We start from the raw sequence: 26885 nt of genomic DNA on the forward strand, positions 1-26885 counted from the left end.
AAGCCATATAATTACTGAAAATGTGGAATAAATACTGCATAAGGTTTTTTTTGTATTATCAAATAATGTACAATGCTCATGTTGTTTTAGTTTTTGTTAAGTTTTACTATTTTTTCCAGCAAAGAATCGAAACAAAATCCGAAAATCAGTCTCAGTCACCTCGTGTACGTGAACAGCGTCCAAGGGAGCGACCAGGTTTTCCATCAAGGGGACCCAGACCAGGTATTCCTTCAATTTGTGAATTTTCCTGGATTTCCATGAAGATCAAGATACGGATTTTCACTTAAAGATTATAGACTTAATATATGCAGGTAAAAAAAACTATAGGAGAAGATAGAAGTGCCTTTTAAAATTAGGTAGAGGTAGGATTGTTCGTGGATGGATGGAGATTGGGTGAGAACTAAATGTGCCATTTTGAATTCCATGAAAGAATATACAATATTATTAAGTAAATAAGTATGTTGGATAAGAAAATAAATAGGGCTATACAAAGCACTTTTCAATTTTACTTTCAATCCATGAAACTTAGAATCTGAAGATAGAATCAGTGTTCTGAGTATTGAACTACTTGTTTCATGCATTTGGAAGCTTTTCAAGCTTAAAATGTGTTACATCATGTTTGTAGTTCCTCCAGAATATTTTCCACTCATGGCAAATTGATGTTTCATGAAATTTCATTCATAAAACATTTTAGAATGAAACTTACATACTTTTACTCCTGGAATAAAACTTTCCCATATAAACATGACTTTTAAATGAGCCTACTCTAACAATGTAATGATTTTTCAAAATATTGTTTAGTGATTGCCTCATTTAGCAACAGTTCACACAACAATAATGAAAAAATAATCTTTGCAAGTCTGTAAAGCAAAGGAAAGCTGAAATATGAACACAAGCATAGTGGTGGTTTCATTTAGTAGCTGCTTTAAATGACTAAGTTGCAAACCCCAGTTTTGGTCAATAACAAGGACTATCTGTAGTAGAAATTTGAGTTCCTTGCTCTTTTAAAAATTTCCTTTGTGAACATAGTTCAGATTTATAATCTTATACAATAGGTAAACAGAGCCTTAAATAATGTTGTTTCTGAGTAACAAACTTGCATTAGAAATCAAATGAAATCGACGGTGAAAATCACATAAAAGCTATATGAACTGCATAGAATTGTTCCGCGTAAGTATATGGAATAAATATGTTCATGTAACTTACAGTGTGTCTTATCTTTACTGGAACAGTTAGGACCCTGTTTGGTATACCGGTTAAGCTGCCAGACTAGAAATCTAGTCCTGTCTTAGATCTAAAAGCCAGCTGAGCAATTTTGGATCAGTCACTGTCATCAGTCCAGTTCACTTCATATTGTTGCTGTGGAAAAAATAGAAACTAAGTGGAGGAAGGAGTATTAGTTATGTTTATCACCTTGTTATTTATAAAAATAATAAAAATGAGATAAAAGTATAAGAGAAAAGAACAATTCAGTTGTTGAAATATTAGGAGATATTGTTTTATGGCCCTTTGTGTAGTCAAAGTGCATAAGCAACAACTTGTGAGGCTAAGTAAAACTGCAATAAAAATTTCTAATAACAGGTAAAATATTCTGTAGGTTCATAAGAATTTTTGTGGATCGAAGAAAAAGATACAGTTCAGTAGGCTGCAGTGTTAAAGCTAGGTCTCTTTTTGTAATGACTTTTATAGCTTTTTAAAATTTATTTTTGTCAAATGCTTACAATATAGTAGAAATAAGAATAAACATGTTTAAATACATGAAATAGAAACTAATAATTGGGGACAACAGGACAGGGACGGTAGGCACAATTGTGCACTTATGCATCCCCCTTACACACCTCTTAGGAATGGGGTAAGGTTGATAGAAGTAGTTTGAGGGTAAAGGAGCAGGTGACAACAGAATCAGGTAGTGAGTTCCAGACATTGACCACTCTGTTGCTGAAATCATACTTCCTGCAATCAAGTTTGGAATGGTTTACATTTAGTTTATATCTGTTCTGTGCTCTTGTGTTGTTGTGGTTAAAGCTGAAATATTAATTAACTGGTAAGACATTGTAATATACGATTTTATGTACTATGCTTAAGTCCAATCTTAGCCGGCGTAGTTCAAGGTTGTCTAAGCCTAGAATCTCTGGTGGTATAGGGTATTCATTTTTTTTGTTGAAAATTTTATTTGGGTTTTCACAAAAAAAACCCATAAGACAAATAAAACATCTTTTTTTGAAAATAGCATGGTCCCAGGTTACACTTACAGACACAAACTCAATTTCATGCTCACTTTTATGTTCTATTCCATATCTTATTACTGTTTTACATTTTCTACATAGTTTTTCTCCTCTTAATTTTCTCAATTTTATTTTAATTATATCAATTCAAATCATTATATTTATACTTTGGGTCTGTCCTGTTTCAATTTCATATTTTCTTTTCTCATTAAACAAATTTTCTCCTGTAGTTACTAATTGGAGTATGACACCTTTATATCTTTTAATTACATCCATTCAATTCTTATTTAAGCTTCAATATATACCTTGAGGTTATAACATTAATATAATACATAACTTCCAATCAAATTCTGCTTGGTACATTCTTAAAATACACACTATCTTCTTAAAAAGTGATTATAAATATATGTAATTAAACCACTCATTCCATTCCAATTCAATTCTATCATTGGTATAGGGCAGGCTTGTCCAACCAGCGGCCTGCGGGCCGCATGCAGCCCAGGTCGCCTCGTAATGCGGCCCAGTGCCCACCCCAACCTTCGTGCCAGAGCCAGCGAGGAGGAGGAGAGGCAGGCGCAAGGTGGGGCGAGGCGAGCGCCAGGCCAAGGCGCCCTCAGAACGCCACCTCCTGCCCCTGCCACCGCTGCCATTTCTGCCGCCGCTGCCGCTTCTGCCCCCACCGCCGCTGCCCCCACCGCCGCTGCCCCCACCGCTGCTTCTGCCCCCACCGTCGCCGCCGCTTCTGCCCCCGCCACCGATGCTACCCCGCCGCCGCTCCGCCACCGCTGCTGCTTCTGCCTCGCCACCACTGCCCCGTGGCGGGGCAGAAGCGGCGGAGGCAGAAGCGGTGGCGGGGAAGGCTTCTGCCCCGCCGCCGCTGCTGCTTCTGCCTTCCAGTCCTGCCTCATCCAGTCGGGCCATTTGCAGGAGGAGAGGTAGGCGCGAGCCGGTGAGCCCCCCCCCGCAAAATCTGGCCGGAAAATAAACCGTGATAAAAAAACTGATAAAAAAACCATGATAAACAATAATTTTTAATAAATAATTAATAATAAATAATAAAAACATCTCACTAACTTCATTTCCAAATAAATTTAATATGTTAACTATGTTTTCTATGGTTTTTTAGATGATCAGGTATCATTACTGTTATTTTATTTTATGTGCGGCCCAAACCAAATTTTCATCTTCTAATGTGGCCCAGGGAAGGTGAAAGGTTGCACACCCCTGGTATAGGGTATTCTGTTGCGAACAGAGGAGTGTAGTACTCTTCTTGTAAAATACTTCTCAAAAAATACTTCTCAATACACTCCATTGTATTTATGTCTGACATACAGTGCAAATTCCAGACAGCAGAGCTGTATTCAAGTATTGGTCTAGCAAAAGTTTTGATTACCCTAGTTTGCAAATCGGTATTACCAGAGGAGAAGCTTTGTAAGATCAGATTTACAACTCTTAAAGGCTTTTTTGCAATGTTGTTGCAGTGGGCTTTGGTGCTTAGGTCGTTCGATATGAGAACTCCAAGGTCTTTGACGGAGTGAGGGTCGTCAACGAGGTCATATCTGCCTAGCTTGTATTTGGTGTATTGATTTTTTTAAGCAATGTATAGGATAGAGCATTTGTTGGTTGAGATTTGGAGTTGCTAACTGTTTGACCATTCAGATACAAAATCAAGATCACTTTGAAGCACAATACCATTGTTGGTAGTGTTGAATAGTTTTACATCATCAGCGAAGAGGACGCAGTTACTTATAAGGTGATCACAAAGGTCATTTATATAGAGTGTAAAGAGTGTGGGTCCTAGAACGCTCCCTTGGGGGACACCGCTGTTAACTGGTTCAGGGCTTGATAGGGCATTTCCTATTTTTAGTATTTGTTGCCTGTTTGACAGGAAGGCAGTAATCCACTTATGAAAGGATCCGGAAATGCTGTAAGATTTTAATTTTAATAGTAATTTGTCATATACCACTGAGTCAAAGTCTTTGCAGAAGTCTATGTAAATTACATCTATTGCTTTGCCCTGGTCAAATAATGTAGTCCATATGTTTTTGCAGTGTAGAAGTTGCAAATTGCAAGACAGTTTTTTTCTGAAACCAAATTATTTGTTGGAGAATAGGTTGTTTGACTCTAGGTGGAAGGTCATGCATTAATTAATAATTGATTCCATAACTTTGCATGTGATAGAAAACAATGAGATTGGTCTGTAATTTTCAATCGGGCAGGGCTCACCTTTTTTTAAGATAGGGATGACCATTGCTAAAGACCGTAGGTTTGTTAAGGAGCTGGTTCTGAATGATATCTCATATATTATGCTTAGTGGTTCTGTTAGGGCAGTGGAGAGCTTTTTAAAGAAGTTTGCACATTAGAACAAAACAGAACAGAATAGAATAGAATTCTTTATTGGTCAAGTGTGTTTGGATACACAAGGAATTTGTCTTGATTCAAATACTCTCAGTATACATAACAGAAAAGATGCATTCGTCAAGAATCATAAGGTACACTTAATGATAGTCACAGAGTACAATAAGCAATCAAATCATACTAGGAAACAGTCAATATAGTCATAATTATCTGTTATTATATAGTCATAATAACAGTCAAAACAGTCATAAGGATACAAGCAACAAAGTTACAGTGATACAGTCAAGTGGGAGGGGATGGGTGATAAGGAGTGATGAGAAGATTAACAGTAATAGTAGTGCAAACTTTGTAATAGTTGAACAGTGTTGAGGGAATTATTTGTTTAGCAGAGTGATGGCTTTCAGGAAAAAACTGTTCTTGTGTCTAGTTGTTCTGCTGTGCAGTGCTCTGTGGCATCATTTTGAGGGAAGGAGTTGAAACAGTTTATGTCTGGGATGTGAGTGGTCTATAAATATTTTCACAGCCCTTTTTTTGACTTGTACAGTATACAGGTGCTTGATTGAAGCAGGTTGGTAGTAAGCCATCAGGGCCAATAGATAAGAATGGTTTTAGGTTACATAGTGCATTTTCTACATTATCTTCAGTAAAGTCAATATGTAGTAGATCATGGCAGTTAGTTTGTAGTTTGTAGACTTTTTATAGAATATAGCAACTCTACCTCCTCTACAGATTTTGCAATCAGACCGATAAACATGATATTCTCCTACAGTGGTAATGAAGTCTGGGAAAGATGCATTCAACCACATTTCATAGACAAATATAATGTTGAATGTGGCTGTGCTTAGTAAGATGAGGAATTCATGCATTTTATTTGCAAGGCTTCTTGCATTGAGTAGTTTGCCTTTAAGATATGAAGTAGTTGGTCTGGAGGAAGTAAGGGGGTGTGCATCCCTAGTGTTGGATGTTTGGGTGGTAGTTATTGGCACATAGGTTGTAGCTCTTGCTTTTGATACAATCTGTGCAGTAGTCAATGTATAGATTAGTATTACCTAATTCATGTAATCTTTTGAGCTCAGAGTATAGTTCACAGGACAGTATACGTTGCTGTAAGTTTAGATCAGGGTGAAAATGAGGTTCTTATGGTTGTTGTTACTGTTTGCGAGTGAATTTATTGAAAAAATGAATTTACGTTTGTTTGATTCATTTTTGCAAACGACCCAGCAGAGGCGTGGGGCTATTGAGCCGTCTTTGTTTTTGAGCTCTGGACCGACGCAGGAAATATCAAGTATTTTATCAGGGGAGATGGTTGACACTTGATAGTCTTTGATGATGTTGCAGACATTAGAGATGTCATCATTGTCGTTGACCTCTAAACCAAATAAGATGGCATTTGGTCGTTTCGGATCACACTCAACAGCTTCTTTGATGAGATGGAGATCAATATTTGTAGCATTTGTGGGTTTTTTTGTGGATTGAGTTTTGGTTGCAGTTGTTGGGTAGAGATATGGTTTGTAGTTGTTTGATGTTCATTTCTTTGTGTTGTGTCTTTTTTCCCCAAGGTTTGTTAATCTTGCTTGTATAGTGTCCAGGGATGCTACAATGGTGTTTCTATGGTATCAACTCTTTCGAACAGAGCAATGTATTGTCTAGATTGGGTCTGCACGGTGGGCAGAAATATGGAAAAACATTGGCGGATGATTTTAGGAATAGAGCCATTTGCTTGGGTAATTCTAAGCAATTATGGTGAGCATAGTTGTCACAAAGAGAATATTTGATGTAATCTTCATTCTCCTTTAAAGTTTCTTTACATATAAGGTAAAAGCAGGAGTCTTGTGGTTTTTCAGTAGGGATGTCTTTTTTTTTAGATTGTGGTTTGACATTGGATTGTTTTCCTGGCATGGTGGGTTTGTTGAGATGGTTTGTTGATTGGGTTGTTCAATCAAACAAGCTATTATGATAATCAATAAAGCAATATCACACCAAACAGTCAATTATACTAATCACACTAGTCAATTAATTTAACTAATCAATAATCACCCTAATAATTAACTACACTAATCACTAAACACACTAATCAATTAATTGCACTAATCACTAATTTACACTAAATATTCTAATACTAATATTCAAAGCAATCAAGCTAAACAACCATTAGTCACTAATAATACATAATCACTAATGATAAATTGTAAAATTAATTAATCAATTAGTTAAGATCAGTTAATTAATTAAAAAAAGATGTCGAGGAAAAAATAGGGCAAGAATAATGGGAGTGTAGGGCAGAAAGAGGAGAAGATTTGGTTTGGATGGTTCCTGGGGGGTATATAAAGAAGGCATATATTAGGCTGAAAGTGTAGATGAAGGTCTTTTGGCAGAAGGTTACTCTTCTCTTGTTACTTCAGATCTTCACTTAGCGATATTAGGGATCCAGATCTGTCTTCTCACAGATCTTCTTGTCTTCGGCCAGTGATTTTAGGGATTAGTCTGCTGCGTGAATCAATAGGACTACGGAGAAGGCAGCGAAGGTGCTCAGCCGTTTAAAAAAAACTTGATAAAAAAATGAGTAAGAGTCTATTAAATTTTTTACCCTGAACATAGTTTTTACAGAATATGTATAAAATATTTTTATAAAAAATATTCCAAGCTGAGTTCAACAACTTTTACTGTTAAAAATATAATATTTTTGTTTTGGATTTTACATAATTCTGGCAGTGACAGTTATAAAAGGGACAATAATTATGAAAGTCTACCCTCCCTAACCTACTTCCAGTGAAAACCATTCTGCCCTCCAAAAATTAGAAATCATTGCACAGATGTTTAATTTTAAGTTTGCAGTTATAAGAACTATAAGTTCCTGTAAAAATAGAAATTGGGGAAACATATTTTCATTTGTATTATCCATATCGTTGTATTAAATTATACTTCCTATTTAACTTTAATAGACTAACAATGTATTTAAGCAAATAAATCAGTTTTGAATAAATGATGCTAAACTTTTTAAAGGCTGACCGTTTTGGGTGCTGCTAGAGTAGCTATTTGAATCATGGCCAATAGGGTTCGAAGCAGATACACACAAAATCTTGTCTCCTGATTTGGCTATTGGTCCTTCTCATCACGCTTACAGGCAGTAGCTCTCCAGAACTAAAAATATTTTTTTCTATTCTACTAGTAATTGTTCTTGGAAGCTACAAAGCCAGATATTTCCATATCCACCCATAAGTTTCTTTGCAACCAAAAATATTTAGCCACATATGTTGTGTCTGGTAATAAACTCTTACTTTGAATGGGCATGTGTAGTGTTCTGCTACCAAAAAGAAAATAAGAGCAGTCCTCTTCCAATGTTTTCCTGATTTTTTTCTCTTGTGTGGCATTTTATTTCTTGTAACTTCAGGGCTAATTCTATCTATAAGTTTGATACAATTACTAAGTAGAACAAAAAGAAGCTTATAGAATTCTTTGGCAATACTCTGAATGGTTTTGAATATCAATAAAGGAGATATTTGTAGCTCAGAAATAAGGGGCCCTTGGTGCTCTGAGCTTGCTTATTTTCTTGCAGACTTTTCATTACCCAAACTAGGTAACATCATCAGTACTAGTAAGGATTGGAGTTTGCTGTCAATTTATATTCCAGTGGCATGCCCTATTAGTGTTGGTGGGGATGGTCTTAAGAGATTTTTTGATTAAGCTGTTTACTGTTGGCTTCTTTGGCAGTTTCTTGATTGGGATATTGTTTACTTGATGCTTGGTCTGATGTTAATTTTGGAGTTAATCTATGCTAATATAGGTGCTTATTGCTGGTGAAACAGTTGTCTTGGATAAATTTAAATTTATTAGGAAATCAGTAAAATTTTATCTTCATTATTGTCTTTTGAGATTGTCAAAAGTTTTTGTAAAACATATTTGAGTCCAAAACAAGGATTGTGTGATTGAAATACCAATATAAAATTACAATTTTGTATACTTGTTAAAAGATATGATTTTTACATTAATTTTTTATGTTTTAATTACTATAGGCCGGGGGGATATGGATCAAAATGAATCAGATAGTCGTCGAATAATTCGATATCCAGATAGTCACCAGCTCTTTGTTGGTAATCTGCCGCATGACATTGATGAAAATGAACTGAAAGAGTTCTTTATGAGTAAGTAATTTCTCTTTTACTTTGCTATGAAGCCCAGTAGAGAGAAAACTCCATATTTTTAGATTTTTAAGCCCTGTTATAATTCAAATATTAAACTGCTTCTATAAGCAACATGTCATTTCTGTTTAATTCATGCAATGCATTTTTCCTAACCACCTGCATTATACTTTTACAGGTTTTGGGAACGTTGTGGAACTTCGTATTAATACAAAAGGTGTTGGAGGAAAACTTCCAAATTTTGGCTTTGTGGTGTTTGATGACTCTGAACCAGTTCAGAAAATTTTATTGGCCAAAGTAAGTAATTTGATAAAAGTCACTGGATGGTGATTACCAGGGTGAATTTAGTTTGAATCAGTTCTGAAATTTGTTTACAAGTCCTATATTGGTCTTCTATTATAGATTTCTCTAGATGAAGAAAAAGTAGTGAAATATGTATTCTCGGGAAATAATTAATTGCAGGCTGGAGAGAATGTTTTCCTAGACCAGGGGTCAGCAACCTGTGGCTGTGGAGCCGCATGTGGGTCTTTAGACCCTCTGCTGTGGCTCCCTGTTACCTTGTCATGGCAGAGGGATGAAAGAGCTGTTGCCCTGTCGCGGCAGTTTATCGGCTCTCTCGCCCCAGTGAGAGCTATGTTTCTGCTCGTTTTCTTTTCCTGTGCCTTCCCCGGGAAGCGATGGCTGGGGCCATGGGGGGGTGAGCAGCAGAGGTGTCAGGGCCTGGAGGAATGTGGAGGATCAGAAGACATGCTCCGACGTTACCCTACCACGCGTTTCCAGGGTGCGCTCCTCTGTCCCAAAGTAGGATTGAGTGGAGGGAAGAGAGCAGGGGGAAGGGTAGGAGGTAAAGAAAAGCCCAAATGGCTTTCCTTTGGCGTGGGGCAGGGGGAAGATCCAATAAACCCTCCATGACCTGCCCGCTACTGTCGCAGTGCCTTGTGCAGCACAGCGAAAGCATGCTTCACAATGGGGGAGATTGGATCCCCTCCTCCATGAGCCCATTACAACACAATGCGACCCTGCCCCACTCCCCCTGGCAACTCTCGGGGCAGAGAGCAGGTCGTGCATTCAGCACCAACAAAGCCGAAAGTAGCCACCCGCCGTTTCCTGCCAGTCAAACAGCAAGAGGGGGACACGGAGAGAGACATACAGCTTGATTTGGCTCTGTGTACTCTCGTCTCTCCACCTTGCCCAGTTTTGCAAGGATTCAGTGGACACTGCCTTGGTGATTGCGGGGGGGAGGGGGGGAGTTTCGTCCCATACTTTGCCTGCCAAGCATCTCCGGGGTGCCCAGCCACATTGGATCGAGTTGCAGGATGTGTATGTGTGCCTGTTCGATTGTGCCGCTGCTTGGGATGATACTTCTCTGAAGTGTGTGCAGTGATCTAAAGTGGCAATCTCATGGTGCTGTGATGTAACAACCTGACAGTCACTCCTTTTACAATGCAAGGTTTATTTTTGTATCTTTCCAGGGAAAGAATTTCATTACAGTTATTCCTTGGGTGTGGAGGTTGGGAAGTGGAGGTGCGGAGTGGGAGGGAGGGAGAAAGAAAGAAAGAAAGAAAGAAAGAAAGAGAGAGAGAGAGAGACAGAGAGAGAGAGAAAGAGAAAGAAAGAGAGAAAGAGACAGAGAAAGAGAGATGAGGGAGAAGGGGATGAGAGGGAGAGGGGGGGAGATAGAGAAAGAGAAAAAGAAAAAGAGATGAAAGAGAGTAAGAGATAGAGAGAAAAAGAGAAAGACAGATGAGAGAAAGAGAAAGGTGAGAGGGAAGGAGGGTGAGGGAGATAGAGAAAATAGGAGATGAGAGGGGGGAAATTAACAGAGGGAGAAAGAGAGATGGGAGGGAGGGAGAGAGAGAGGGAGATACCTATTTCCCATAGAAAATATGGGGAGCCACAAAATATGGATAGACGTAGCAGGGTGTATGTCATGTGACTGGGTGGGAGTAAGTAACATCAAGTTGGCCATGCCCACCCAGGTTTTGTGGCTTCCAGTGTTTTGTTTTCTGTGGGAAACGGGCCCAAGTGGCTCTTTGTTTGTTTAAGGTTGCAGACCCCTGTCCTAGACCCATTATTTGAAGTTTAGCTGAATATGGCATTGATAAATTTTGAACTAGAATATGTTTTTCATGTAAACTATTATTGGCCTGTGTCTTTTGGATATTCAACTAACTAAGCTTTTGGTATTACCATTCTTCCCTTCCTCTTCATTTAAAAGCCTATAATGTTCCGTGGTGAGGTGCGTTTGAACGTAGAAGAAAAAAAGACCAGAGCTGCTCGTGAAAGAGAAATTCGAGGTGGTGGTGATGATCGCAAGGATATTCGACGCAGTGACAGAGGCCCTGGGGGTTCACGTGGCATGGTGGGTGGTGGAATGATGCGAGACCGTGAAGGCAGAGGGCCACCTCTGAGAGGGGCCATGGCCCAGAAGCTTGGGTCTGGAAGAGGAACAGGGCAGATGGAAGGCCGGTTCACAGGTCAACGTCGCTGAAGATTCATTGTTGGCAGGCAGTCTTGAAAGTGATACGTTATTTGTCATGTTTGCATTTTTGTTAATTTTCTGGCTTTGGAATGTAACAACCTTTTTTTAATCATTTCCTTGATGTGTAAAACATCTTTTGATCACCAGGTAAATTGTGGACATTCTTTTCCTAATTTCATGATGAAATCATAATATTAATTTATACATTAGATTTGGGAATTAGGAACTGAGAAATGATCATTTAAACTTTCTGCAGCAACAACAAAGGACAAAAAGGGTATGCCTAATTGATGTTAGGTCTTTCCGGTGTGTTAAAATCCTTGTGCTGCACGTTTTGTTTAAGTGTTACTGTTGGAAATGCAAATAGTGCAATCTTTGAATTGGAAAAGCTTGCCCCCTCCCTTTTTTTTTCTGTTAGAACTCTTGATTCCAAACAACTCATGTTTTGTGAACTTTAAACGCACTAATGGGTACCTGCTTCATTTTACATTAACATCTGCTGAAAACAGCAAGGAAAAATAATAGCTTGTGAAACGATGCGGGCATCTGCTCTGCTTGCTGTGACCAATATATGTACACATAAACCTTAACAAGACTAAAAATATGTTCCAGAAGGAAACCATTTAGCTGTAAACACAAATGTAAAACTTCAAAAATCATAGTTCTGAATAGAAAAAAAAGTTTTTTTCTGTTTAAAGAGTCTTACGAGCTTTCTGCCTCTCTGTAGATGGGGATGGTTGATTGCTCAACACACTCCTCTTACCTTTTCCCTTCCTGTAAGCAGTGTACAATGAAAAATTGTCTTTACTGTATCGAGGTCTCTGGTAATGTAATAAGCATGAATGGTGCCTTCTATTAAATACATCATTCCAGTCTTGCTGGTGATTTTGTACAGTATAGTGTATGAATGGCTGTGCTGCAAAACTTTAACAGCTGTAAAAATGTTTATAAAATCATTGTATAAAATTGCAGTATCTTTAAATCAGTAAAGGCTACTGGAATATTACTTGCCTAGCTCTATAGTTAAGTTTTTGAAGCCTTTGAACAAAGGAGGTATTAAGTGGTAGATGCTTTTTAAAAATGGAAAGTTGGTTATGGAATTGAGTATTCCTTTTGCATAGATAAGTCCAAAGTTAATCAAGGGGGGGGGGGTTGTTTTAAGTGTACTCCAGATAAGATATTTAACATACAACTTGTTACACTCAAGGATACTGCAATTTTCATAGAACAGGGAACTATCACCCATTTTGCACAAACTTTGAAGTGACTTTGCCTACAAGGCTCAGATTTGTACATAGAGGGAAGATCTCTTTTTATGTATTTGGACTTGGTGGAGCATCTTGTGTTTGGGTGAGAAGTTTGCTGTTTCCAGTTCCTGTTTGCATAGATAGTACATTCCATAAAACTGCAGATGTAGCGAACAGTACTCCCCAGCTTCAAGCTAGACCGTTTCCACAAATCCTCATTCAGGCTTACTCTTGAAGAGGGGAGACAAAAGCTTGTGACCGTTCAGAACTGCCCTAAACATGGAAGACCTCATGCTATGACGTAACAAAAGCATGTAACTCAAGAAGTATTTGGTGAAACTAACCATTTGTTGTTTCCCCAAAATGTGGAAAATTTGCCTGTACGTTGAGGTGTGGAGTAAGTTTATTGTTTTTTATTCCCCAAATTGAGATTTTCCATGTTTGATGGTAAGTCTTGCACTATTTTCATACACTTTCTGGGGTACATTTCTCTATTGCCATGTTTATGTGGGGGGAGGGGGTTGTGTTGAGTTGTTTCATTTTCAGATGATACCTGGATATGTAGTACTTGAATGCTTCTCCATGAATCATATTGAATTGGAACCCATTTTTTAAATTGCTTTTCTCAAGAAGCAGTTGCGTACCAGTGTTTCAGTATTTATATTTGGCTTTTTAGTGCTATAATATTGTCCTACCACCTTCTGTAAAACTGTTAAGGCAAACAGCACTAATGGAATAATAATAAAAAAATTGTAATTACAATTAGAGGAACTACCGAGCCATTGAGCTTTCAAGTTCGCTTCTTTAAATGCCATGAACTAATAATATTGGAAGCATACACAGACGTTTACATGGTGATTGTTCACCTACTTTATAATGGAAACATAGTGTTCTTGTTCCTGTTTTCAATAAATGTACCTCTAGAAGAAACGAACAGATCTCTTTGATCTATTTTATTGCTGATTTGTTGATATAGGTAATATTGCTATTGTTACAGTCCTATGTCAACAAATGTGCTTTAATCATCTTTTGGCTTTAATAAGTATGCAAACAATGGACTACCATCTTTATTGCTGTAATGTGTTGAGCATTATATGCTAGTAGAACCTAGTTTAATTGTTGCAGGTAGAAAATATTTACTTTTTAAATATTTCCATTTTTGAATGTGTTTTGACTAAACATACTAATAAACTACTGATGTCTGCAGCATTTACAAATGGTCCAGAATTCTCTCTCAATGTGATTTAGTATTTTAGTTTGGCAACTTTCTGACCGGTAATCCTGCTTTGATGATGATGTACAAAACTGCCTCCTCATCATTTCCTACTGAACTGTGATACAAGTAGTCTTAGCTTAGCAATGGTAACTGGGACTGGGTGCTCTATTGCTAAGCAACAGTCTTAAAATATGACATCATATGACTGTGCCTTACTTATAGTGGCAGTTGCAGCAGTCTAAGCTATGGTTGTTAGATAAATCCTAATGGCTACAGCAGTTGTAACATCCCAAAATCTCTATGTGCAATCTCCTCTGACTTCTCCATTAATTGTGTCAGAAACTGGCAGTGAATACAATAAATGGCGATTGCATGAATGTGGGATCTGCAACCATCATAAATCCAAGCCAGTTGTCAAATGCTCAGCTTGTGATCTTGTAATCACAAGGACACTGAGACAATAACCATGAGACCCCTTCACATGGACATCTCATTCAACTGGTTGTCAACACGGACAATCTCTAAATTCCTGTTGATTGCAGAAATGTCTGTATTCAATGAAAATGTTACAATATTTCTATTTTATTTTAATAACTCATTGTTGCTTATAATTTAATAGCCGAACCTTGATTTAAAACACAAAGCAGATACAAAGTGGTCACTTAATGATTCTACAGTTTATATCACTTGTGCTAGTGAGTTCTCATTTCTGTATTGCTATGGTTACTTCATACGATTAGTTTGTATGTGCTTTTGATTATGTGCCATCTAGTTTGTGTCAATACTTAGTGATCACATACATGGATTTTTCCCAAGCTAATCTATTTCCAGCCTGGTTCTTTAGGTCTTCTAAAGGTGCATTTGCTGCTGTAATTGAATCCATCCGTCTTGAACTGATCATCATCATGTCTTTGCCAACATTGTAAAATTATCAAGAGAGCTAGATCTTCTCATAATGTGTTGAAAAGATGATAATTTGATCTTGGTCATTTGGGCCTTGAAGTTCTTTTGAGTTTTTATTGGCTGGTAAATGACATTTTTCTACTCAGAAGAAGAGTAGATAAAGCAGTTCTTTGATTCTTGAGGTATTTCAGTATATGTTTGAGTCCTGATGAAACCTTTGATTATGTACATGCAAAATTGTTTCTTGAGATAAGAGATAATTATTTCAGTAGTTACATCTTTGCCAAGGAAAACTAAAAATCTGTTCAATGAGCATTCGAATGATTATATTTCCCAATGTCCATGAAATTAATTACAAATAGTCCTCAATTTATGATTGGGTGCTTAACAGCTATTCAAAGTTACAATGGACTCTCATGCACTACTTATAACTCAGTCCTAACATTAAGGCTGCTGCAGCCTTCCACAGTCATTTGCCCTTATGGCCAAGTGCCTCCCTTCTTGCTTAGTTGCCTCCTCACAGTACTCACAGGTCTTTTTTCTAACACCGGGTTCCAGTTGGCCTTTCGTTCCCCCATTAGGTCCTAGCAAAATTTTCCTTCTCCACCAGATCCCTGCAGGCCTTCCCCCCCACACACCAGATCTCTCCAGCCTTAATATGATTCTCACCTCCCCAAGCCCCAAGAGCTCTAGGACAGTTCACTGGTGGGGGGGGGGGGAGCAGGGGAAGGCCTGCTGTGTCCCAAGGGTTGGGAAGCAGCACAGGGTGTCTTGGGGGTGGGGGAGGCCTTAGGGGGGCCCAGGGAAGTGGGCTGCACTAGGCCTTAGGGGGCCTTACCCATGTTCCACTCAATGACCCACATGTTCATTTAACAGCTTCATCGGGGAGGGAGGGAAAGCTGAGGATACGGGTCATTAAGCAAACCTGTCTCACTTAATGGCTATTATGACACGTGTCCTTAATGGGCAGGCTTCATTACAGTTATATGTTAAGGACTATTTGTATATCTTATGCTTTATAGCTGCATATGGAATGTTTGATGTCATCTGAGCTTGGATATTTTCTTACAGACATTTCATTACCCAGCTAGGTAATATCAGTGTATGATTTGCTCCTTGTTTACATACAATAGCTTGCCCTGCCAGGTTAGTGACCCTGTGGTTTTCATATTGGTAGTTCCTTGATTAAGGTATTGTTTTCTGCTTGTTTGTCTGATATTACTCCCTGCTTCGTTTTCTGTTTGATTTTTTTTGTCTGGTCTTTTCTGGGTGTCAACAATAGCCTAATAAAGGTACAACCAAGGAGAAACCCCACAAAACTAGTAAGGAAAACTATTATATACAAACAAGGAGCAAACTTCACATTCACTAACACTGAAGATGTTAGCTAATGTGGTAATGAAATGTCTGCAAACAAACCACACTCAGTAGCAAGAACTCCACAATTTAACTCTGAGTTACATTTATTATTTTTATTGCATAAGATTTGCTTCATATATTCACTGTAGTTGAGTTTTGTTTTGCTTCACTGATTTATCTTGTATGTTTTTTGCACTGAGCTTAGTTTTCTGGCAATTATATAAATATGGTCTGCTCTTAATCTCCTAGTCTAGTCTGCAGATAGACATAGAATCATAGGGTTTGAGGGAACTTTTGCACAAGGCAGGTGGGATTTCATGGTGATGTCATTTCAGTATTAATCTGGCCTGCCCATCCTTAACTCTCAAGGGTAGCCAAAAACAATATAAAAAATGGAAAATGGGCCATACCCTGAAGCTAGATAATAGACAGTATGGATGGTTTTGCCTAGATTTAACTGCATACCTTAAGAACATTCAAATCTTTTATACTTGGAAAGGAAGTAGGTATTTTGCCAGTGAGAACATGGAGTAAGAAAAGAAGCAGAATTAAATGGAAAGAATGTAAAACTCATATCCAGTGACAAATATACAAAACTATTAAATGTTTTGAAAAACATTGCAGAGAGAATTTATGCTCTTCTATTGATTGTTATTTCTATCATTGTAAGTCATGATGCCCAAAGATAATGCAAAAATTTGGCAGTTGGAGCATCATTCAAAATCTATATGTAATGAACATAGCACCACAAATTGCACACACTGAGCAAATATTCAAAGCAGTCATAAAAAGCTACATCCAACATAGCACTTAGTCTTTGACATGATAAATCCATGTATATGTCATTTTCGGGGTTTGAATAGGAATTTAGGCAAACAAGCTTGTACATCTTCCACCAATATGTTATTTGCATCTCATCAGGAGATGATGCATCTCTTTTTCAATACGCAAAGTACTGATGTTAAACTCTGAAACAATAAATATATATCATTGTCTCCTTCTATGAAATTAAATTTCTGGTCTTTTGAGTAGAAGAACTTCTGATTAAAAATGTAGTTTTTCCAGGAAGCTATATTCAAGCTTATTTAAAATAACACAGCAGCAACAATATTTGAGTGGAGACTAGATTAGCTCACCAGATGATTAGGAGTTATTTCAAGGCAATATAAATGCTCTGAAATCAGACAAGATGCTTGAGTAATTTAACATCAGGCCTGAAATACTCATGTGTAATAAGGTGATACGTTATTTCTAAATACAGCTGAAACTCAAAAAATTACAATATCATGCAAAAGTTTATTTATTTCAATAATGCAACTTAAAAGGTGAAACTAATATATGGGATAGACTCATTACATGCAAAGCAAAATAGTTCAAGCCCTGATTTGTCATAATTGAGATGATTATGGCTTATAGCTCATCAAACCCCAAATCTACAATCTCAGAAAATTAGAATATTACATGCAATCAATAAAACAAGGATTGTACATAGACTGAAAAGTATAAGCATGCATATGTATTCAGTACTTGGTTTGGGCCCCTTTTGCAGCAATTACTGCCTTCATGCGGCCAGATATGGAAGCTATCAGCCTGTGGCACTGCTGAGATGTTATGGAATACCAGGATGCTTCAATAGCGGCCTTCAACTCTTCTGCATTGTTCGGTCTCATGTCTCTTGTCTTTCTCTTGGCAATGCCCCATAGATTCTCTATGGGGTTCAGGTCAGGTGAGTTTGCTGGCCAATCAAGCACAGTAATCCCATGGTCAATGAACCAGGTTTTGGTGCTTTTGGCAGTGTGGGCAGGTGCCAAGTCCTGCTGGAAAATGAAGTCAGCATCCCCATAAAGCTCATCTGTGGAAGAAAGCAGGAAGAGCTCCAAAATCTCCTGGTAGACGGCTGCATTGACCCTGGACTTAATGAAGCACAGTGGACCAACACCAGCAGATGACATAGCTCCCCAAATCAACACACTGTGGAAACTTCACACTGGATTTCAAGCATCTTGCAATATGTGCCTCTCCATTCTTCCTCCAGACTCTGGGTCCTTGGTTTCCAAATGAGATGCAAAAGTTGTTCTCATCAGAAAAAAGGACTTTGGACCACTGAGCAATTGACCAGTTCTGTTTTTCTTTAGCCCAGGTCAGATGCTTCTGACGTTTGTTGTTCAGGAGCGCCTTGACAAGAGGAATACGACATTTGAAGCCATGTCCAGGATCCGTCTGTGTGTGGTGGCTCTTGATGCACTGACTCCAGCCTCAGTCCACTCCTTGTGAAAGTCCCCAACACTTTTGAATGGCCTTTTCCTGACAATCATTTCCAGGCTGCGGTCATCCCTGCTGCTTGTGCACCTTTTTCTTCCACACTTTTCCTTTCCACATAATTTTCTATTAATGTGCTTTGATACAGCACTTTGGGAACATCCAACTTCTTTTGCAATTACCTTTTGAGGCTTTCCCTCCTTATGGAGGGTGTCAATGATGGTTTTCTGCACAACTATCAGGTCAGCAGTCTTTCCCATGATTGTTCTTCATTTCCCATTAAGGCTCAGGAACCCTTTGCAGGTGTTATGGCTTAATTAGCCAATTAGAGTGGGACACTTTGAGCCTAGCATATTGAACCTTTTCACAATATTCTAATTTTCTGGGATTGTGGATTTGGGGTTTTCATGAGCTGTAAGCCATAACATAATTATGACAAATCACGGCTTGAACTATCTTGCTTCGCACATAATGAGTCTATCTCATATATGAGGTTCACCTTTTAAGTTGCATTACTGAAATAAATGAACTTTTGCACGATATTCTAATTTTTCGAGTTTCACCTGTGTACTTTCTCCCACAGTCAATCATCTACTTAGATTGCATTAGGGTCCCTGCAAGTCTTTTTGTCAAGGTAATGTATATTTGGAAACAAGCTTCTACAGAATGAGTTAATACGATTATTGCATATTGCGAAGCCTTTATAAAAACACCCACTTTCAGTTCCCTTTCCTCTTAGGATGAAATGCAACGTATTTTTTTCAAAATAGTATGATACTCAACTCCTCATTCAGTTCTGGAAACTCACAGTAACAGAAAAAGTGGGCTCAGTTATTAAAAGCACAAAATATTGAATCCCAAGGGTTTTTTTTGCAAATTTTCTGCTACCTTCCAGTCTGATTTCTAAAATTGTTCTAAAATTAGAATGAAACAGTCCAGAAAACTTTTGCCTTCTTGGAGAAGAATCTTATAAACACATCTTTAAAAATAATGACCTTAATATTTAAACTAATCAGATTGATCTTGACAAGACTCTAGATGAGCACAATTGATCAGAATTGGTTAATAGCTATTTTACATATTTTAATAGCTAGTAAAAAGTACAATATAGTATTATCTGGTATATTATTTCTGCAAAATTTTATTTTGCTAGAAGAAATGAAAGTGGGAATGTCCCATTGTTCCAACACTGGAATATAATTCATTATGTGCAAACTTACATTCTTGTACTACTTCATATTTTATCTATTTGCATATTGCATTTATGCAAATCACAAAAGACTCAGCAATATCTTTATCAAAATTACTCTCAATTCATATTTAAATATTAAACAATTATACCAGTCAGTAAAATTGGAATTCTGAATCAAAAAATCGAATATTACATATTACATATATATCCAGGGGTGGGATTCTACCAGTTCGCACCTATTCGCTAGAACCGGTTGTTAACATTCTAACCAGCTCAGAGAACCAGTTGTTAGAAGAAATTACTGGCCTAATCCTGTAAGGAAGGCAGGAAGGAAACATTCTGGTGTTGCTTACAGAATCTGCCTCTCCGTTAAGCCTTATTACATTCTTGGCAGGACTAGACTTCCTGTCTCAGGAACTTCTCTGGAGTTTTTTTCCCTTCCTTTGCTGGTACTTTGGTTGTGTGGAGTGACCATTCAAAGTTACAATGGCACTGAAAAAAGTGACTTATAACCATTTTTCACACTTACGACTGTTGCAGTATCCCCACAGTCATGAGAGGCCAGACGAGGAGATGTGTGCCTCGATGTAAGTGATATTGAGTTGGCCACACCCAGCCAATAACATGACCACTAAGCCACGTTCACCCTGTCACATGACCACCAAGCCATGCCCACCACCTAACCCACACGTATACAAAAAGTTTCTGGAATTTTTTCATCGGGCAAAGTGGCTAACCCAAGAAATAAGGAGGAAAATATAGTTGGTATTTAAATCATATCAGCAACCTGTTACAATTTCAATAGACTAATCTGCAAACATGCACATTGGCATCTATAAATTCTGAAATATTATCAAATTGTATTAATTCTTGCAAAATTTTCAGGGGAAAAGGAAGAATTATTGGTCCACTTCTAGAAATATAAAATCCAAATGTTACACAACACATGGAAAGTAATACAAATGTATCATTTCTGGTATTTTTTCATGCAACTCCCTTTTCTAATGTATGCGAAAGCCCTTAAGACCAATATGTAAATATGAGATGTTTCAAGAAAAATTATCCTGCTTTTCTTTGATTTGACAATGATGAGAAAGTTTCACAGCCTGAGTATGCAGATTTATTTATTTTTTATTAAATTTTATGCCACCCCTCTTGCCTAGTGACGTCTATAGGCTACTTATATTTATGAAAACAACATGTAAAACATTAAAACAATAAATATTAACTCTGAAATTAACATACATTAATTTAAATTAAGAAGAGGGAAAGGAAGGGAACACGATGAACACGGAACTGGTGAAGTTAGACAAGCTCCTAAATCCATCACTGTCAGTGTAAATATATAATACCAGCTATTTCTAGATAGGAATACCTTGACAAAATAATCTATTAATAAACTATAAATTATTACAATATCCTTTGTGCAAGGCTAGTTTTCAAATATCTGCTGTTAATTCATTTTGCAACCTCTTTCTTGGTCATTTCTGATTTGTCTTTGAATTTTTAGGTTTGAGCTTGTGCTTGCGAGATTACTTGAACTGTCTCTTGAGGGGATGGTGGAAAAATTGGGTGAAATACTTCTCACTTACTGTCAAATTGGGGTTTCCTAGACAGAATGTCTGCTAGTAGATTCGCCCCCCCCCCAATCCTGGGAGGTACTTCAGTTGGAAATTGAATTTTTTGAAGTATTGAGCCCATCTAACTTGTTTAGGGGAGTTTCCTGGGTGTTTTTAGAGCTTCTAAGTTTTTGTGGTCTGCACACACTTTGAATGGAATGTTGCTGCTGTCAAAAAATTGTCTCCAAGTTAGCAAAGCCCAACGAACTGCATAAGCTTCCTTCTCCCTTACAGCCCATCTTCTTTCAGATGTCTGTGAGTTTTTTGGAGGTATATATGCGCAAGGTTGCAGATCTCCTTTTTCATTTTTCTGGAATAGAACAGCTGCCACTGCTATGCTGCTAGCGTAGCTTTCACTATAAAAGGCAATGCTGGGTCAGGATGTTTTAGAATGGGTTCCTGTGCGAAATGCCTTTTTAACAATTCAAAAGTGTTTTGGCATTCTAGAGTTCGTTTAAGGGGTTGTCCAGGTTGTGGCTAGGTTGCTTCCTCCCCCCCCCATTTTTAATAGTTTTCTTACTGGTAATGCAATCTTCGCAAATGAGGGGATAAATTGCCAGTAGAAATTCACAAATCCCAGGAAACGTTGCTGCTGTTTGCGATTCTTTGGGGGTTGCCAATCCAAGGCTGCTTTCACTTTTGCTGGATCCATTTCTATCCCGATTTGAAATGCAGTAGCCAAGATAATCTAATGACTCTTTATGGAATTCGCATTTGGATAGTTTCACATACAGCTTTGCATCTAACAGTCTTTTTAATACTTTTCTCATGAACTTGATGTATTCTTCTAAAGTTTCGTTGTAAATAAGAATGTCACCCAAATAAACCAGGACCCCTTTACAGATATTGATGTAAGACTTTGTTTATCAGCTTCATGAAGACCTCTGGGCTTCTTGTAATCCAAATGGCATTACTCTGAACTGAAAACTGCTTAAAGGGCAATCATTTCCTTCTCTGATGCGGATTCTGTAATACGCTTCTCAGAGATCTAATTTGGTAAATACTTTCCTTTTTGCTAATGATATGTCCTAACATATCTTTCATGAGCGGAAAGGGGTAGTGTTGTGAATATTCACCCTGTTAATTGCCTTAAAATCAATACAGAAATACACCCCCAATCTTAAAAAAAAAAATAGCACGGGGGCAGCCACTCTGGACTTTGCAGGTTGGATGAAACCTCTGGATAGATTTTTGTCTATATTGTCTCATAGCTTTTTCATTTCCTTAGTTATCATGGAGTACATTTTGGTTTTGGTAATTTCGCCACCTCTATAAACTCTATTGCACAGTCAGTGTTGCAATGTGTAGCACATTGCATTCCTCCTCACTGAAGACTTGAGCCAGATCACTCTACTGGATTGGGATTTCAGGAATCCCTGGGGGTTGATCAGCTAATGCTACTGTCTGGTCCTCCTGGCTCCCCTGTAATTCTGGGCTCTCAATTTGGATGTTACCTTGTTCAGGAGGTGGCTTAGTACCTAGCGCTAATTTAATCCCCCTATAGCCACCCTCCCTGGGCGCCATTTGTCTAACCAGGCGAGATCCAGGATTACTGATTGGGTCATCTTTGGGACTACTATGAACTGGATTCTTTCCCAGTTAGGTTTACTTTTTCTGTGACTTGTGTAGCTGGATTTCCTGCTATCATGGATCCATCCACTTGTTGGAATCAAATGGAGGTAGTTAATGGTTTAGTTTCTATGCCTAAGCTATGCGCGGTCTTGGGATTGATAAGGCATCGCCAACTGCCAGTGGCAATAATAATATCTATGGGCCCTTCTACGCCTGTGCGAGTAACAGTCAATGTCCCTTCAATTTTATAAAGTTGAATGGCTCCACTTACCATTGGGTCATCTCCTTTGCTGTCTGCATCTTGAATGATGGGCAATCCTGTTGCCAGAATTCCCACCCCTGTTGGTTGTTGAGGGTTAGCGACCTTGATAGCTTGGCGCACAAATTGGTTTTTCTCAGGAGGTTTTCTTAGTGCCTTTTTCCCTTTAGGGGGAGTGGGTGCTCTCACTTGAGGTACTGGGATGATGCTAAGCATACCGATGCGCAATGCCCTTGTTGCCCACAACAGAAACACCTCATGAAAGTTGGGGGGGCTGCTGTTTGATGTCCTTTGCCTTGCGTGAGGCTGAGTGTCATGTGATTTGTCTTGCTGTCTGAGTGCATTGTCCATTGTTATGGCCATTCGGTTCCACTCATAGATTCTATTCTCAGGCAGCCCAAGGCAAAGGCAGATTTTTAACAACTCCTCATCCAGGCTTTTTTGGAAATAGTGCACAAGTATCCTTTGAGACCAATGCCTGAGATTAGTGGCCAGGCGTCTAAACTCAAGCACTAGTTCCTTGCTGGGTCTACCCTTCTGCCTGATAGTTTTTATTTCTGCTTCTGCCTCAAAATGTGACTGGAGCTGTCTTAGGAAGTCATCCATGTTGTTTAATTCAGGAGCACTTTCATCATTGAGCTCTATGAACCATTCAGATGCTTCCTCCTCCAAATTGTCTTCAAGGAATTGGTCTAGTTGTGCATCATCATGGAATTCATCTCCATGCCTGTCGATGTAAAACCATGCTCTGTCAGGAAAAGTGCAAGTTTACTTGCTGTCCCATCAAACATGGTTTTAAAAGCTGTTGGGGCATTCGCACACGGAGCTAGTTGTGGTGAGGGAGGTGGGGCTGCAGCTTGACTGGCCTCATTTGAGCTTGTTCTCAAACCCATCCTCTGCCTGGATAAAATGCCCATCCCAGAGGGATTTGGTCAGCTGAAGATAGACAAGTTTGGGGGGGGGGGCTCATTCCTTGATGGATTCTTTACAGATTCCCCTTCTACTTACCCCTCTCCGTTCCACTCTCGGGGGCGAATGGTATATGGTAGATCTCCTGCAGTGGTAGATCACCCTCTTCTGGGAGGAGATACTTCTCCCAAAACTGGGTTAAACTGAAAGTGAATGGGCTGGAAGTCGTGTTTCATGATCTCTCCAGGTGGGCATTTGCCTCCTTTGCTGACCTCTGCCTTCGCATCCAGTGATGAGCTGCTCCAGCTGGTCAGGTAGATCCTCGAAGGTCTGGCTGCACATCGCCATTTGGTACTGCCATTCAGCCGGCTCATTGTGGTCTCCCATAGGTCCTATGGGTTCAGTTGCTGCTCTCCACTCTAAGATCATGGCTTGAGACTCCCCAGCTGCAGTTAATGGCTGATCGATGAGCAGGTCAGGGAGGGTTGCCTGGCCAAGCAAGTCTCTTTCCATCCATTGCGTACCTGCGCTTCCAGACCATTCAACTGGGGATTTTGGGCGGCCCCCTAGCTGGTGCGCAATATCCTCCATGACTGCTGTTACTCTGATCGTCTCCTGGGGAATCTGTTGGGAAGTCTGCTGCTGTTGTGGTTCTCCAGCTGCAGGTGCAGATGGCTGAGGTCTTGGAGAGTGAGGACTTAGATGAGGGGCCTGCGTGTGATGCAGGGATGGGCCAGGATCATCAGGGAGTGGAATGCTGCTGCCTTTGGAGATTGTAGAGGTTGGCAGCAGTGATGAAGAGGAGCCTGTGCCCAGCGCACATGTGCGCGAGCTATTCAAAGGAAAGAGCAGCTGCAGCAGCATGGGCAACTCGAGAGTAAGGCTGCAAGGTAATGGCCCCTCCCTGAGAAGATAAAAGTCAGCTGAGAAACCGCAGTTCTTTATAGAAGGCAAAGAAGTTTGATACTCAAGCCTTAGAATATCTGGACATTAGAATATCTGAGTTGGTGTTTGAAAACTCTTTGATTTATTGTTTAATAATTTTGATTGGTGTTCTTGGCAGCCTTGCAAAAACTTGGCAAGGTTCTTTCTTATTGGAACTAATTAGTTGCAAGCAGCCTTTTATCTGTGAAGAAACGGGATTCGTAAATGAAACAGTAAAAGGTTGTGCTATTCTCTTTGTCTCATGTTTGCTCTTTTGGAACCAGAGAAGGTCAGAACAGCTGCTGGACCAGTAGCACAGAATTTGCACTCATGTTCTGGTACCCCTGGGTCCCATCCTTCTGCCATCTTCTCTGAGTCTTTGCTGTTGCCCAAAGCTCCATGTAAACAGCCAGGGATCAGGATCCTGAATAACAAATCTGGTTCGGGATTACGGTTTTTTTGGAGATCCGGAATAATGTCAGGTTTCCAAGTGATGAAATCCATTTAAAACGAAAAGAGCAAAGTCCATCTTCCAAAACAATTTCTTTTATTTAGGAAAACATCAAGTTGGCAAAGTCTGTTGTAATTCCGGATCTGACACAACCTGGAATTAAATCACATAATATTGGAAATTAGAAACAACCCACAAAAGTCACATTCCCCAATAAAATTAAATCAACATTGCTTGGTGTCATCAGTTTCCACTTCCAGGTCTCAGCAGGGTCAGCATTTGTTCCCATGGGGAAACCACCTAGCCTAAATAACTCTATCTCTATTCCTCCCACCTTAGGAAAGCCTTCCCCCCATAAACAGCAAGGAGAAACCCTTCCCCCCATAAACAGCAAGGAGAAAGAAAGAAAAGGAATATATAATAAGGCTAAATAAAATGACTATGCATATGTTAATTTCAGGCTTGACAACTAGAATAGAGTAGAGTAGAGTAGAGTAGAGTAGAATAACAGAGTTGGAAGGGACCTTGGAGGTCTTCTAGTCCAACCCCGTTTAGAGCAGGAAACTCTATACCACTTCAGACAAATGGTTATCCAATCTCTTCTTAAAAACTTCCAGTGTTGGAGCATGTACAACTTCTGAGATAAGTTGTTCCACTGATTAATTGTTCTAACTGTCAGGAAATTTATCCTTACTTCTAAGTTACTTCTCTCCTTGATTAGTTTCCACCCATTGGTTCTTGTCCTACCCTCAGGTGCTTTGGACAATAGCTTGACTCCCTGTTCTTTGTGGCAGCCCCTGAAATATTGGAACACTGCTATCATATCACTCCTGGTCCTTGTTTTCATCAAACTAGACATACCCAGTTCCAGAAACCGTTCTTCATATGTTTTAGTCTCCAGTCCCCTAATCATCATTGTTGCTCTTCTCTATACTCTTTCTAGAGTCTGGACATCTTTTTTACATCATGGTAACCAAAACTGGATGCAGTATTCCAAGTGTAGCATTTCCAAGGCATTATAAAGTGATATTATCACTTCATGTGATCTTGATTCTATCCCTATGTTTATGCAGCTTAGAACTGTGTTGGCTTTTTTGGCAGCTGCAGCACACTGCTGGCTCATATTTAAATGATTGTCCACTAGGACTCCGAGATCCCTCTCACAATTACTACTACTGAGCAAGGTATCACATATACTGCACTGTGCATTTGCTTTTTCTTGCCTTAATGTAGAACGTTACTATTCTTCCTTGAGTTGGGACAAAATAATGCATACAATTTGCTTCTCCCACCTGCCAGTTTACAATCTTGTACTGCCTCTACTGCTTCTGTTCCAAGTCATTGCCAAATGATAGTATCATGATTTGGGAGTATGCTACCCACTATACAGAAGAACACTTGAGTTCCACTTGGGTTTTGTTGTGATTTCAATACACCATGATCCAGCGGGATAAACATCTTATCAATCATCTCAGTGGGAATAGATTAACCTTCCACCATCACTACCTTGCCCCTCCCATTTCCCATTGGGGCATTTATTTTTATTTAAAAGCAAAAAACAAAACATATGGGAAAACATCAAGGTAGAAATGGTTCTAAAGAAGAGGGAGGCAAGTTCTGCAATTATCTTGGTCAATAGACTTGGAGAACTGAAATTGACTAGCTGCTAGATAATCATTTCTTACTATACATGGAATAAAAGAAGTGAATAAAACTGACAAATATAAGGAAACTATCAAAAGTTGCTGAACTAGATAGATATTTGTTTTGA

The 26885-nt window shown here is 38.9% G+C and overlaps 1 protein-coding gene across 7 annotated transcripts in view; it reads left to right on the forward strand.

Moving 5' to 3' along the window:
* Nucleotides 1–12081, forward strand: part of G3BP2 (G3BP stress granule assembly factor 2) — a 46098-nt gene extending 34017 nt beyond the window's left edge. For all 7 annotated transcript variants that reach the window (XM_087916818.1, XM_087916817.1, XM_087916814.1 and 4 more), the window contains 4 exons: nucleotides 120–222; nucleotides 8597–8725; nucleotides 8901–9019; nucleotides 10941–12081. In XM_087916818.1, coding sequence (XP_087772944.1) covers nucleotides 120–222; nucleotides 8597–8725; nucleotides 8901–9019; nucleotides 10941–11213 — 624 coding nt within the window. In that variant the 3' untranslated portion in view covers nucleotides 11214–12081. The remainder of the gene's footprint in view (nucleotides 1–119; nucleotides 223–8596; nucleotides 8726–8900; nucleotides 9020–10940) is intronic.
* The last annotated feature ends 14804 nt before the right edge of the window (nucleotides 12082–26885 follow it).

This window comes from Pseudonaja textilis, chromosome Z, assembly GCF_049901715.1.
Source record: "Pseudonaja textilis isolate UNSWEBS1 chromosome Z, rPseTex1.2, whole genome shotgun sequence".
Classification (NCBI taxonomy): domain Eukaryota; kingdom Metazoa; phylum Chordata; class Lepidosauria; order Squamata; family Elapidae; genus Pseudonaja; species Pseudonaja textilis.